This window comes from Sebastes fasciatus, chromosome 13 (genome assembly GCF_043250625.1).
Source record: "Sebastes fasciatus isolate fSebFas1 chromosome 13, fSebFas1.pri, whole genome shotgun sequence".
Lineage (NCBI taxonomy): Eukaryota > Metazoa > Chordata > Actinopteri > Perciformes > Sebastidae > Sebastes > Sebastes fasciatus.
In genome coordinates this window covers 31987127-32003101 of record NC_133807.1, presented here as the reverse complement: position 1 = coordinate 32003101, position 15975 = coordinate 31987127, and the positions used below count along the sequence as shown (strand labels likewise).

At 41.7% G+C, this 15975-nt stretch overlaps 1 protein-coding gene across 1 annotated transcript in view; it reads left to right on the top strand.

Moving 5' to 3' along the window:
* Positions 1-1946: 1946 nt before the first annotated feature.
* LOC141781563 (voltage-dependent T-type calcium channel subunit alpha-1I-like) overlaps positions 1947-15975 on the top strand; it is a 102817-nt gene continuing 88788 nt past the window's right edge. The window contains exons 1-2 of the mRNA XM_074657378.1: positions 1947-2078; positions 9668-9801. Coding sequence (XP_074513479.1) covers positions 1989-2078; positions 9668-9801 — 224 coding nt within the window. The 5' untranslated portion in view covers positions 1947-1988. The remainder of the gene's footprint in view (positions 2079-9667; positions 9802-15975) is intronic.

Here is a 15975-nt window from a genome sequence, read left to right as displayed (position 1 = left end):
AATCTGAGCCCAGACTGTATCTTTCATCACGTTAGGTAAATATCACAGGAGGTGTCTCGTGCCTCGGCGGGCAGCAGTATTTACTCCGTCATGTCTGATGTCGTGAATCATACGGTCGTGTAGCAAAAAATAGGTCGGCTGGAAAAAAAAATCCTCCTCATCTTCATTTCCATTGATGAATTGCTCACTGGCAGCGTGGCGGCGGCTGCGTGACCTCTTGCATGGTGTGCTGTTACGTACATGCTGTGGATGAGTCAGTTGTGCGTGTGCTGATATTTGTGATGTGAATCTGTCTGTTTCTACACTTATTCAGAAATGTTGTAGAACATCTTCACTTAATCTGCACCTTTAATTGAAACCATGGCTGTATCGGAGCCACCTTTCAAGTTTCTTTTCTCTCTGCTGGGACGTCTCCTTCATGTCAGGACTCTGTATCTTGTTAACACGGAGGAGACGACCCACCGCCCACTCCACCCGGTCTACGTGGGAGTTAAAACAAACACACCACATGCACTGACGCCAGCAGGCATGAAGCCGCTTTCATGGGACAGAGGAGCGTATCAGAGTTTAGAGGATATGTTACAGACATGCTGCAATAAAGCTAGGGGTCGGTAATGCTGAGAAACTAACAATATTTTAGAAATGATCCAACTGAGAATCCCAGCCACGTGTTGCCAACTCTTCTCCAGTGAAAGTAGCTCGCAGCACGAGCTCCAAAAGTCCTTAAATCTGGAGAGAAAGTCCCTTCAGGCCTCCCTCCAAAGACACTCCCCCAAACGATCATTATGAACCTAAAGTACTGTTAGAACTCACAACTGTCAAGCCAGCAGTTTATTACAGACCTGCTACAGTCACACATAACAGATTTCTTTCTTGTTTTTGTCAGAACATTTGATTTATTTATTGCCGTCGGGATGTAAAGAGAATTTCAACAAATGTAACAGAAAATATATTTGAAAAGCACGACCAACCCTACCTTTAAATTATAATCTGTCAAATCAAAGACCACAGGTTAAATAGCCAGTTCTGAGTAAGCAAGCTTAAAGGTATTTTAGGTTTGTAATCTGTTGGATATTTATACCCCCGCGACAACGTAGTCGGTATATAGCACTCCGCATGTCCGTCCGTTTGCGTATCACACTTTCGTTTCCGGAGCAGAACTCAGAAACTATTTGGTATGTTGGTTGACAGTGTGGTCTGATTGTGCCTTTTGGGGGTTAGAAGTCCAGTGTGCCTAGAATCTCTAACATTTTTTGGCACCCTGGACTTGAGGAAGGTGAACTAATAACAAGCTACATTGTGCTCAATAGACTGATTCCATTAGTTCCAACTTCAGTAGAGGTAAAGCAGTGCGCGGAGGTACTGTTTGTGAGCCATGCTCACTTTTGCCTTGTTAAAACACGCTTTTCATATTTCCCAGAGAGTGATTGAGAGAGAGGAAACAGATGTGAAGGAGAAACGCAGGATGTAGCGTTACAGGACTGAAACATGGAGAATGCAAAGTGATTCAATATTTAAAGAATAAGATAAAGAAGGAAACTGATTCAGGACCAACCCAGGAGTCAGGTGATTTAAACTGTGTTTAAACTTAAGCTATTTAATTGAACACATTATCTAAATTTAACCAAATTCAAAAGAATGATTAACAAATATTTTAAGGTGACAAAAACTTATTTTTTTTACAGCAGTAAAATTGACAGTTTCAGTTACGATCAAATGAGTACATCATTTATATAATCAAACTGCATTAAGTTCTAGCAAATGTAATCCACATCACTCATTCATTCATAACATTGATGTATAATATTAAGCATCCAGATTGTGTGTGATTTGAGGCAGACAGTTCCATCCATCTATCCATCCATCCATCCCGCCCAGTTTAAAGTGTATACAGTATACAGTGTGTGTGCGGCTTTGCCTTTCCTCCTCAGCTTGCTACGCTCCTTAACCCCGGTCCTGTTAATACGTGGTTCGAGAGGATTAGCATCATGGTGATCCTGCTCAACTGTGTGACACTGGGCATGTACCAGCCCTGTGAAAACATCGACTGCACCTCGGACCGCTGCCAGATACTGCAGGTGAGGAACACCCTCCGTGTGTGTTTGTGTGTGACGATCAATTATTTGACACAAACTCAGAGAGCTCCTCTTGTCTCCGGGATGCACACAAAACGCTGCAGCTGGAATATTCCCCTCCTGGAAACTTTATATTTCCTGCTGCTCTCTGAACAGGGAATTGGGACTTCGTTTGTTTTAATATAGTCTTGTGGAGCCGCGATCCGTGATGAGAATACACTTGTGGAGACGAGCGGCAGCAGTTGAGGTTGTGGTTGTGGACGGCCCACAGACGCCACAGCCAACAGAGATTCACCCACAGGCTTCAGTTCTACTTCTGATGCAATGTATTGTTTAAACCACTGTCTGCCTGTCTGTCTGTCTGTCTGTCTGTCTGTCTGTCTGTCTGTCTGTCTGCCTGTCTGTCTGTCTGTCTGTCTGTCTGTCTGTCTGTCTGTCTGTCTGTCTGTCTGTGTCTGTATGAGGCCTTTCATCTGCATAGAAACTGGTTCACCGTTTTGTTGTCCCTCTAACACAGCTGTCCTCAGATGAGCTTTAACGTGTTTATTCTCTAAAGGGAATACATAACAGGAAATAGGGCTGGGCAATAATTCAATATAATAATTTATCGTCTTTCAATGGAATCGTATCAGGATGAAATCATATATCAAGATATCTCAATTAGGGCTGTCAATTGATTAAAGAAATATTAAATTGCGATTAATCGTATATTTTTTATCTGTTCAAAATGCACCTTAAAGCGAGATTTGTCAAGTATTTAATCCTCTTATCAACATGGGAGTGGACAAATATGCTGCTTTATGCAAATGTATGTTTATATTTATTATTTTAAATCAATTAACAACACAAAACAATGACAGATATTGTCCAGAAACCCTCACAGGTACTGCATTTAGCATCAAACAATATGCTCCAATCATAACATGGCAACCTGCAGCCCAACAGGCAGCAACAGCTGTCAGTGTGTCAGTGTGCTGACTTGACTATGACTTGCCCCAAACTGCATGTGATTATCATAAAGTGGGCATGTCTGTAAAGGGGAGACTCGTGGGTACCCATAGAACCCATTTACATTCACATATCTGGAGGTCAGAGGTCAAGGGACCCCTTTGAACATGGCCATGACAGTTTTTCCTCTCCAAAATTTGCAGCGTTATTTAACCTTCGTCATGACAAGCTAGTATGACATGGTTGGTACCGATGGATTCATCAGATTTCAAGTTTCATATGATGCCAGAATCTTCAATCTAGCTTTAAACCTGAGCTTGCCACAACCTCCGAAAGATCGATTGCGTTAAAGAAATTAGTGGCGTTCAAACAAATTTCCGTTAACGCTTTATTATTGCGTTAACTTTGACAGCCCTAATCGCAATCTAACTTCATAATAACAAGCACATTATAACTCAAATTTCTCAGGAAATCTGATGTGAAATATTTCTCAGGAATATCATTTGAAGATGACGGTTTTGTTTTACTTCACACTTCACGCCACCATAATCTCACTTGAAACAGTTTGGACTAAAGTTCTCAATTAACTGAGTATTTAGTATTTAATTCACACAGAAGTATACACAAATAGGCCTTACCATGTAGTTATTTTATATAGACTTATTGAATAACTAGAAAACATGCTATATGCTGATATATATCGTTATGGAGATATGAAATGACCCATATCAGGACAGAATATAAAGGAAACCTTCTCAAGATGATTTTCATTTAGCCAAATGTATAGTTATATTGATGTTTCATGTGCTTGCCTTGTCATTGCTTGCTTGATTGACCCTGTAACAGCTCATCATTGACATTGCATTATTGTATTGTATTATATTTTTTTGCCAAATTACAAATATTGTCCTTTTGTTTCTGTTTGTAAGCCGTGCAGGCTCATACTGGTTATGTGTAATTTGCCAACTGGCCGACGACTCGGTGCGTTCCTCCGGGGTCGTAATTGCTTTTCATTGAAGTAAATTTGGCAGCCAATGTCAGGTGTGACAAGGACAACCTGATTGTGCCTCTCATGCTTCTTTGTTGATGGGCTTTAACGTCCATTGACATTGTAAAATGTGTCTCCAGTAACCTGCATGCGAGGCGTCTGCTGTTGCTATGTTGACTGATTGCTCTGCCACATCTCTCACTTTGCCTACAGCACATTAGAGTGGATTATAATATCGAATAAAGCTCCCCAGACCAAACTCTAACAGGTTTATTTATCTCATCGGATTTTCTCCTCATTGTGCGGAGATTTCAAATAAGCGTTCGCTGCAGTTTTAAAACTGTTGCGACACATCTTCCTGCTTCACTATCTCTCCTCCTCCTCCCACCTCTCCTTCCAATACCATGTTTACTCCTCCCCATGTTCCCATTCCCCCATCCTACACACTCTCCACGCTCTCTCTCTCCCTCCCTCCCTTCCTCCATCCTTTGCCTCTCTAACAAGCATATTGTCTCCCCAGGTAATGCGAGGGGTCCTGTTCGGGTGGTTGCTAATGGTAACAGGAGGGATTTTGCTGACGGAGCTTAGATTGTTAAGAGTGCCCCTCACATGCTTCTCTGGCCCTTTGTGAACCACCCTCCCCCCCACCACCTCTCTTCCTGTAGGAAAGAGACAAAATAACAGCCACAAACAATGTATGCATTACCCCGGGATCCGCTCACATATCTGTGTACTGGGTTAAATTGGGTTTCCTAACAAGAAGGCAGAGCCCTGGTCCTCAGGGGTCCAAAGTCTCAGTGAAGGTGGACTAAGTGGTACACCTCGGTCAACGCTTCAAAATACAATCAAATATCAAAGAGTAGGGCTGTGGTCGGAAAGTCTTTTTCTCTGAGGAAGGTTCCTGACGGAGTGAAATGACCTGGAAGTATCTCAGCAGCCGTGATTAGAGCTGTTTGAATCCTCTAAATGTTAAGGAAAGGAGCTTCAATGCTTCCTTTATTGTCTCCTTTAGCATAAGATACACTGGAGCATCCTTTACCGAAGGAAAGGAGATAGTGCCGCCCCACAATTCTTTGCGGCCGCAACTTTTAAAGCGACGCACCATTCTGCCGTTCATGAACAAATCTCCAGTCTGCATCGGACCAGTCTACCTCGCCTACTGTATCCCACAATGCAAAGCGCTGCACCGCTACAGGTTACGGTTACAACAACAACTCCTCTCCAGCCAGCCGGGCGGTCACGCTCACAGACCGCTATAAGGGCGGCTGTGGCTCAGAGGGTAGAGCAGGTTGTCCACCAATCGGAAGGTCGGTGGTTCGATCCCCGGCTGCTCCGGGTCACATGTCGATGTGTCCTTGAGCAAGACACTTAACCCCAAATTGCTCCCGGAGGCATAGCCATCGGTGTGTGAATGAGTATTTAGATTAAATCCTGATGGGCAAAGTTGGCACCTTAGTAGCCTCTGCCATCAGTGTATGAATGTGTGTGTGAATGGGTGAATACTGACATGTAGTGTAAAGCGCTTTGAGTGGTCGGAAGACTAGAAAAGCGCTATATAAGTCCAAGTCCATTTACCATTTACCATGAGCTGGAGCTCTCTAGAGACCCGTCTGTAGACGAGGGGCTTTTAGTTCCTTGTTGACGGATAGTTTTGTTTAAATATCACAACACAAATGTTCCATTATAAATTAACATGAACCTGTTTATCTGCCTTTATGGAGTTGAAAAGCTCCACAATGCCAGCGGGCGTAGCTCTCTCGCCAACCGGCCGGTGACGCTCACAGAGCGGCTACAGAGCAGCAGAGTGGCGAGGGAAGAGGAGAGGTAAAGAGCAGCCTCTGACGGGGCAGAGAGATACCTGCTGAGACAACATGAGCCTTTTTAACATGACTCTAATATCTGGAGGAGATCAGTCCACTGTTTAGTTGCTGGAACTGAAAAAGCAGTTTGAGTAAATGTTGTGGATCAATGTTTGTCTGACTTCACTAGGAGCTGTTAGACTAAACAGTTTAAACCTGCAGTATCTTATAAAGTAAACTAACCGAACATCAACATAAAAATCTAAGTTGTATTGTTGGATAATAAAAGTTTGTTTTTGTCCAGTTCTTTCAGAGCTGGTATACAGCCTGGTCAGCATACTGCTAAATACATCACTTTAACTGTTTCATACTGCGCTCCTCCGTAGTATGTACCGTAGTAGGCGGTTTCGACTACAGGGTGTGTTTCTCAAAATGTCAAACTATTCCTTTAATTAGTCAGATTACACATAACCAGACTGTGATTGATAATTAAGCTCTAAATGATAAGAACTCAACTGGAAAGTAAGTTGTCAAAAGTCAGGAAGAAGTGTAAAACAGCTGGGTTGTTGATTATCTTCAGTGACTTGGATATTGTTTCTTGAAAAACAAATTACATGCTTTTTAGACACACGTACGTGATCTTAATCCCGACGACCTACTTATCCCGTCCTTTTTCCCTCCTGCCTGCCAAGCACAATGACGACACACCAAGTGGCTTCCACACCAGCCTCCTATTTCACATCATGAAAGAGCCCATCACAAGGCCGCTTCAACCGCTTTACAAATCATGTTGGCGATAAAACCTGATAGTCTGACTGAAGGGGGGGAAGCTGGCGGTAGTGACAAATAACTATGATGAATGCATTCCCCCCCCTTTCACTCGGTGCGGAGAGCGACAGGGATCCGACTGGTGCAGCCAACGTCGGATTACATGCGAAGCGTGCACGCTGCATTATTTATCAAAACATCATTTAAACAGCGTGTGAGACTGATCTCTTCTCGTCGTTCTCATTGCGCGCTGCCAGCTCTGTATGCTGTGTCTCTCTCTGTGTGAGTGAGTGAATGAGAAGGGATGGAACACACATGTCGGCTTGCATTACAAAGCCATGCTTGCACAAGTGCAAAAAAAAAAGAGCACAGATTCATACATTTAGACTCTCGTGCACACGCCCGCATGCTTCTGTTCACACACCCCACACGGGCCAACTCATTTCCTTCCTGGCCTTTAGATATCTCGATCCTTATAAATAACAAATGGAACAGACAAAGTCCACACTTGTAGATAAAAGAGAATATATCGCTTTTTATAGCAGTCTATCGCTCGACTCTTTGCTTTTCCTACTTGGACGAAACAACACCCCTCTGCTCCTGCCAGCGCTGCGACATGAATAAATCCACACCATTTCACACACCATTTATCTCATTCAGCGTTGGTCGAGAGCTACAAACACCATCTTGCAATTTTTCATCAATGCTAAGTTTAAAAATAATAAAATCTCTCTTCTTCATGTGAGGCGTATTACTCCTGCTTGTCCAGAATATGCCACATATCAGTGATTTCTAGCCTGCTGTGGGTTACTGTTGAGTCTCTAGTTTGTCGTTTAACTTTCTGCCTCAAACCCAGAAAAAAGTAATAACCTTAAAGTAATTGTTTTTCCATTGCGGCGTGTTGTATTGGTTTGTGCCATCTGATTTGTTGAGTGCACAAGCTCTTTTCTTTCCCAGGGCGTCTGTACTAACTGTACTTCAGCAGCCGAGAGCGCCGCTTAGTTGGAAAGTTCTTGTGATCTTCTTGTATTTCCAGCATTTAAAGGGATAGTTAGGGTGCTTTTGAAGTGGGGTTGTATGAGGTACTGATCCATAGTCAGTGTATTACCTACAGTAGATGACAGTCGGCACTCCCCGAGTTTGGAGAAGCAGACAGGAGTTATCACACGGGAGCAAAGCAATGTACTGCTGTGGACGGGGCCGGCAGCGAAACGTATTTTAGACACCTAAAAGAAAGACTCACCTAAAAAAATCAATATCAGTTTAAGTGTATTGTTTAAATTATTGTTTTTATTAATAGACTCTTTTGGAGAGCATTGATAATGGCTTCAGTTCCACGTCAGAAACATGGAATGTATAGCTGTCTCATGGCAAGGTAAACCTATCCCTTTAAGGCCTTTTTTATATTTATCTATCGATTGCTGTCAAATTAAGTTTATTATAAGTTATTATGTAGGGTTTTATAGTTTTATAAATTTTTTTATTGTTTATACTTATTTTATTTATCATTCATCATCATTATAGTGTTTATTTTACTCTATTTTATTTAATTGACATTTTATTGCTGATTATATTATTATTTTATTTTATTAAAATGTATTATTTATATATATTTATTTATTTTTTATTTAAAATTATTGTAATACAATCTGTTTATTTTGTGTAGTTTCATAATTTTTATTTATTCATTTTTATTATTTTTATTTCCTTGTATATTTTATTTATCTTTTATTATCTTAAATACCCATCTCTTGCTTTCTTATTCAATGAACCTTTATATTGGTTGTTTTGGTGTGCATTAGTCTCTAAATCCATTTTTACAACTCTACATTTTAGCCAATCGTCTGTACAGCACTTTGAATAACATTTGACTTGTTTGAAAGGTGCTATATAAATAGAGTTTGATTGATTGATTGATTGATTGATTGATTGATAAACTGGGCTGCTTCAACTCGTTAGCTAAAGATTATATTTGAAAATGTTGTGTTATAATGTGTCGTTGTCCTGAGTGTGTAAGCTGCTGCCTCATCAGTAAATGTTTGAAGAGTTAAATGTTTGAACATTCTTGTAATTTGGGTCAAACTCTCTATTTCATGCTTGGTCAGCAAAGCAAGCAGTAGCCTAAATATGATCCCATTTAGATTAGAGTAGGAGTGTGTGCTTGTGGGGATGGATGACGGTTTTGGAACAAACAAAAAGGCTCGTCATCATCTAAAATCTAAATTATGACCGATGGCGCAACCATGCATACTGCATTGTTGTTTTCTTAAATTTCCAGGCCTTGGAAGTGTGTGTTGAGGTAGCAGCTTGAGTTATATGTAGTAGGAATATGTAACAAGACAGCAAACGCAGTCCCACGGCCTACGGCGAAGCACTGGGGAAGAGTTTTTGTTTCCGAAAATACAATAGGAGGTTTAGCTAGTGATCTGAACATAATAATATATATGAGCTCATCCGTCTCTCTCTCTGTTTATCCCTCACTGTCTCTTCATCTTTGTTTTCTCTGAGGTTTGACCTGGATCTCCCTCACTTTCTTCTTCCCTCTTCACTTCTTACTTCTCTTGTGATTCCAGCGTTGCAGCGTGGGATGCTTCGCACCGGGTACCATATGTTTGGTGTGGTATTACATTAGTGCAGCAGACACACATTTAGCTCTTTTAAGCCATTCTAATCACAACAGTAAACTTGGCTCGAGCAATAGTCACTACTAGAGATCACACACACACACACACACACACACATTAAGAGCACATCAGTCTTGAACATCACATATTCTTTTGGTGTGCTATTGGATCATAATTTGTGATGTTTAAAAGCGCATTTGAATGGAAAATGACTATTTTGACAGGTCCTGTGAACCAAATAAATCACTTGAGGCGTGAGGAGTCTCTCATTTTGTGTCTCATCAAACCAAATATTTCTTCCTTTCCAGCAGGTAACAACTAAGGAGTGCTTTTAAAATAATATCGAGATCATTTTGACAAGTGCCCCTGATTCACTAAAAAGACGGTTTGACATCAGCTGGAGACTACTAATGTGTTTCAAATGATATTAAATGCATCTTTTATTTCCCTTCGTCTCCTCCGCAGGCCTTCGATGCCTTCATCTACATCTTCTTTGCGTTGGAGATGGTGGTAAAGATGGTGGCTCTCGGGATCTTTGGCCGCCGCTGTTACCTGGGTGACACCTGGAACAGGTTGGACTTCTTCATCGTCATGTCCGGGTAAGCAACTACTGTATATCACAATGCCAGCGTTACTTCTACTTCTGGTAAAGTTGGTGTATCATGTTGTTTAGGGAACACTGATGCTCGACCAGCATTTGCTCGCCATCCAGTATGTTTACATTCAAGTGACGGAGTATGACAGAGTATTCTAGCAGCCTTACGAACTGTTGTTCATCGGGAACAAAGGAATAAGTAGTGTGACACTGACTACGTTTACATGCACAACATATTAATTTTTTTGCCAATATATAATATTCGTACCGAGCTGTTTACATGACTACTGAAAATGAATATTCCACTAATATTCATGCAACATGTGCATACTCCATTAACACGATTAACGTCACGTTAAACTCTGCAAACGCAGCCTCCCTCTTTCATTCCTTCTTCAACCACCTTCTGGAAAAGGTCGACGTTGTGATATTTGTGCATATCTAAAAACCTGTTGATATCCAAGTCCAAGTCATGCATCTCAACAAACGGTCGGTTAGTTGGTTTGTGTACAACTCACAGAGCTGACAGCAAACAGGCAAAAGGCCGTGTGTCATAATTGAGACACATATTCCAAATGCGCTGCATACGTGTCCAAAGAATGCTCCTAAATGTGAATAATATCGGCAACAATAATTTGTAATGTAGGCGCTGAGAAACAGTATCGTCCTGTCGATTATGGGGTCGTATCAGAAAACACTTGTATGTGTCGTTCTGCAGGGCAAAGACAAACAACGTACAGTATTTAGTTGTTTAGTTTGGACTGCGGGACTCGTTCCCCTGCTCTGGTTGCAGCACCCTGTCACTGTTACTCGAGTCCAGCCTCGACTACTGCCTCCAACTATCTGTTCATGGCTTTTCTGAGCGCTTCATTAAAATCAGAGTGGAGATTAATAAAGCCGTCAAGTGCTGTTAAGTGGCGCCTGATTTTCAGTCACCCCAGACATTTTTCTTTGCGGCGAGTCTGCGTAGCGCCGATGATGCGGGATGACAGGTCACCAAAAGTGTCTAATGAATGAGGAGCCTGTCAGTCCATGTGACTCCATGTTTACAACTCCGGGTTTCTTTGTAACACCTCAGTGTGAACACTAAACGGACCGGAAGGGAGAAGCAGAAGCAACCAAACTACAGTTGTGAACAAAACATTGTCGTCAACATTCATCCTTTATCAGCTCTTTTGCATGTCAGTAAAGTTCATATAGTGCAAGTCCAAGATTTCTGCTGTTTATGCAGTTGTTTATCCAATAATAATAATAGCACATGAAACCATGTTGAAATAGTTCTGAATCTTAAGCAAAATTATTATTTTTGCACAATATCTTATATCTTTCTGCAACCACCTTGGACTTGTAACCACTGACACACCTTACTTTACACTATACATCCTATATACCTCTTTATAGACTGCACATATGTACATGCTACATTTATTTAATGACGGACTGTACACACTATGTTCACCCATGTAACTTTTATTTCTCTATTTATTGTTTGTATTATTTTGTATACCTGTACCTCTCCTGTGTTTCACTCTGTTTGCTGCTGTTGCTGCTTTGACACTCGAATTTCCCTCCAGGGATTAATAAAGGTTCATCTTATCAGTAGATCATTTACTTACATGCATCGGCGCGTGCCCAGTTGCTTGTCCCCCAGAAGTTCTGCTTCAATAGAGACCGATGTTATTATGTGTCCAGCTCGGAGGACTAAAGGCTCGTTGTGATTAAAATGAGGTTGTATAGCTCGTCGTCTACCTCACTAGAGCCCTCGTTGGTGTTTTAACAACTTATGAGTTATTGATCCGAGAAGTTTGAATCTGTGAATATCTTTCACACTTTGCCGAAGTTAGCAAAAGCTTCTGCTGACGCTGTTCAGATGCTTTGTTGGGCCGATATCCAATGGGAAGCCTTGATGAGCAACGTCATGACAACAACTCTGACTAGTCAGAATGAGGTTTCGGATATCTGTAACTGTTATTTATGATAGTCCAGAACTGAACTACTGATATCTCTAACTGTCGTTTTGACGTTATTGATATCTGGAATAAGAATTCTGACTAGTCACAGTCTGCTTGTGGAGATATCTAATGTTAATTTCAGATAGTCAAGCTTAGCTATTAAATGTTAAAACAGCTCGCCATATTGGAGACGTTTTACCAGAGGACTCATCGTAGACGGGGCATGTGTTGGGTGTCCTCTGAGTATGAAACCATAAGGCTACATCCTCTGGTACACCGCCACAGTACATTACAGTATAACAGAAGACTGGGCATGCTGCAGCGTGATACATTATGGGGTATTCACCAGGGTAAAGATGAAAACATGCTGTCATTTTTAGAACCCTTCCTCATTAATTAACAGCAGAATATTTGCCTAATACTTGAATCCGGGGGAATAGATGGCACAAATGTTGTTTTGCACGAGCACATATGTTTACATTGGAAGCAAAGAAATGGTTTCTAAGGCGGACGGGAAGAAATGAAGGAGAGACGGAAACTGGGAGTTCAAAATCGAGTTTTCGAGAGACGCCCACCGCCGAAAGATCCATAACACCTGCCCACAGGAACATACGGATCCATCGGCGTACTGTATATTGTGTTAAGTTATTGCATAAGTTTTGTCTGTTGCTCTTACAAAGTGTCCTTCACACAGGCTGTTACCGCAGGACACACTTACACACACACACACACCGCTAGATGGATGCATGCGTGCAAAAAACAAAAGCAAACACACCTGCTCAAACACCTGCTCTGAACCAAGTGAAATGAGAGGCTCAGACATGGGCGATAAAGCAAGTCTGTGTGAGAGAGAGAGAGATGGATAGGGAGAGCGGCTGGTGTAATAGCACACAAAGAAAAGGTAGAGCAACAGACTTACCAGGGTAGGTGGAGGGACATTCATCTTCATTTGAGCTGAATCACTTTATCCCCTGTGGATGCTCATAGTGTGAGTGTGTGAGAGAGTGTGTGTGTTTGCAGCACAGAATTACACACAGAGATTACAGCCTGTCAGTGTATGTCTTTTGAGTTAGTTTAATCTGTGCATGTGTGTTTGTATATATGCATTGGTGTGAACGCCTCCGTCTTCGTTTTTCCTCTTGGCAGCATCCATTAGATTAGCGTCTAGGCTAATTGCAGAGGGCACTGCCAGACTTGCCGGGCCAAATCGCAGCCGACAGTCTGCTATGAGCTCCGTGTCTGTTACCCACGAGCACCACCTCGCTCTCTCACCCTTCCCCTGCTCCCTCCCTCCCTCCTTCTCTCTCTTTCTTTCCTTTTTTAACATGCTTGGTTGAACATCTTTCCCTTGTCATCTCCCCTTCAGACCCCATGCAGACCAGGCTTTCATCCAGACAGGCTCCATAACCCTGCCTCACACAGTCTGTTTTATTTTCTATACTGTATATTTTTCTTTGAGCCTAATCCACTGCACTGCGACTTATTTCTCTCCCAGCCTGTCTGGTTACAGTATCTGCAGCCATAACGGAAATATCGCAGCATGTCTCCGTGCACGTGTCCACTGAGATTCTTGATCCAGGGATGAATTTACAAAAAGTCATCCTTGCCTTTAGGGATGTGACGGTGAGGAAAATTCTCCCCCCAGTTCATAAACTTATGACAACACCGTTGTTATTGATTACACCGGACATTTTACAAGGAAAGACCGCTCTGTCCTCCTCACAGCGATTGCCTCATTAACATTATGGTTCCCTTATAGCGTTGGGTTTAAATCTGAAATATTGCCAAATAGGCGTGTTTGCTTTTTGCTTCGACACCAAATCCTCCGCCATCGTCTTGTCTGTCAACTCTCTCTTGTCCCGTGGGTTTGGAATCCTGCTGCTCTGAGCTGAGACTCTTTATGTAGCAGACGCATTCACTGTCAGTTTCTATCGTCCGTCGTCTGACTATCTATTGATAACATGGCCCTGATACGCCAAAATGAACTAAATGGGTTTTATCTCTGTAAAAAAAAAGCAAAACGACGGTGGGGACGTACAGTAATGTAACCGGTGTGTGCCCGACCACCGTGTAACACCGACTACCGCGACACGCCTACCAGCCTTCCATATTTATTCTAACGAATGGAATGGTGCGTTCAAATGAAACCTGTGAGCTCGTGTTTACAACATGGGAAGTCGTGTACATGATATATTTGGCATTCAAGTGGTTAAGTCGTATATACAGTATATATATATAACCTTGCATTGCCTTTCTCACACTGACTCAACCTGCTGGACACACACCTGGTGTATCTTTTCAGATATCTATTATGCAAAGAAACAACGACCTGATTACAGTCTGTGGTTTTGTCCCTTTCTAGTCGTCAGTAACTCGGCTGTAATACATAATTAAACAGGAGCAAACATCACAGCGCTGCTGCTCTTCTTCATTTTCATTACTTTCCTCGGACGATCTCACAGTTGTGAGTTTTTCTTTTAGTTGTCAAAAGCAAAAAAAAAGAAGATGTTTTTTATGTAAATGATGCAGAAAAAGGACTTTGTTGACGCGGAGCTTCAACTGTGATGAAGGCGTGTTGTTAATCTGACAGTTAAGTCACTTCAGGTTTTACACGTCTAGATTCTTTTTTATTTTCCTTCGTCTCTCTCGTGTTAAATGTGCCTCTGAACTCTCCTCACGAGGTCTACCCTGGGTTTCCCCTGAAGCTCTGCATTTCATATCGATATAAACACGCACACACACACACACACACACACACACACACACACACACATACACACACTAGTCACATAAAAGCATGAATGAGATGAAGGCGTCACAAGCAAAAAAATAAAAAAAGGAATGTGAAAAATAGAGAACAATCATTAAAAGGACGCTTCCAGCGGTCCACTAATTACCCTCCCAAACACAGCGGCCTGATTGATGCGTACAGGAAGAGACACTTCTATGGAGCGCATGCACATACACACACACACACACACACACACACACATGCATACACACAGTGTGCGTGCACACACAAAGACACACACACACATGCAGGCACATCTGTGATCTCTTCTCTCTTTCACTTTACTTGCTGCTCTTCCAGATGCAATTGGATCACTAGCAAAACATTACATGTGCTCACCCAGGCGAGTGATCATGCTGTTGTGGGTGTCATGTATCTAATAAGCGACATTTAAAAATCCTTTTCTTTTTTTTTGCCCTTGAGCTCGCTAATGGGAGAACATGTTTGTTTTAATTCTTTCAAAACTCCCTTTTGACTTTTATCCTTCTGTTCAGTCTCTCTCTATCTCTCATCTAATAATTAGAGCTGCACAGATACTATAATGTTTGAGGCAGGTTATGAAAACAGCCGTTCTATTCTTCTCTGTACTGTGACGTTTTCATCAAACTGCTGTGTGGCATTTCTGTACTTTCGACTAAACGACCGGGTAAAGAAAATTGGTCTGCAGCTGCCTCTACATCCTCGTAAAGATGCATCCTTTCAAGTGTGGGCTCGTTCGTTTTACAGAAAGAACAAACAAATTAGACTACAACTCCTAAAGGAGGGAGCATTTCACCCAGAAGTGCAAATTGATTTTAAATATTTCACTTATATAAATTAGAGTCAATCGATTAAAATACTTAATCACGATTAATCGCATGATTGTCTATAGTACATAATCGCAAATTAATCGCACATCAAAATGGGAGTGGACAAATATGCTGCTTTATGCAAATATATATATATATGTATCATTGTAAATCAATTAACAACACAAAACAATGACAGATATTGATCCAGAAACCCTCACAGGTACTGCATTTAGCATAAAACAATATGCTCAAATCATAACATGGCAAACTGCAGCCCAACAGGCAACAACAGCTGTCAGTGTGTCAGTGTGCTGACTTGACTATGACTTGCCCCCAAACTGTATGTGATTATCATAAAGTGGGCATGTCTGTAAAGGGGAGACTCGTGGGTACCCATAGAACCCATTTACATTCACATATCTGGAGGTCAGAGGTCAAGGGACCGCTTTGAAAATGGCCATGACAGTTTTTCCTCAACAAATACAGAGCAAGTTTGGAGCGTTATTTAACCTCCTTTGCGACATGCTAGTCTGACATGGTTGGTACCGATGGATTCATCAGGTTCACATGATATCAGTGTTTTCACTTCATCTTTAAAACTGAGCCCACTACAACCTCCGAAAGATTGAATGTGTTAATGCATG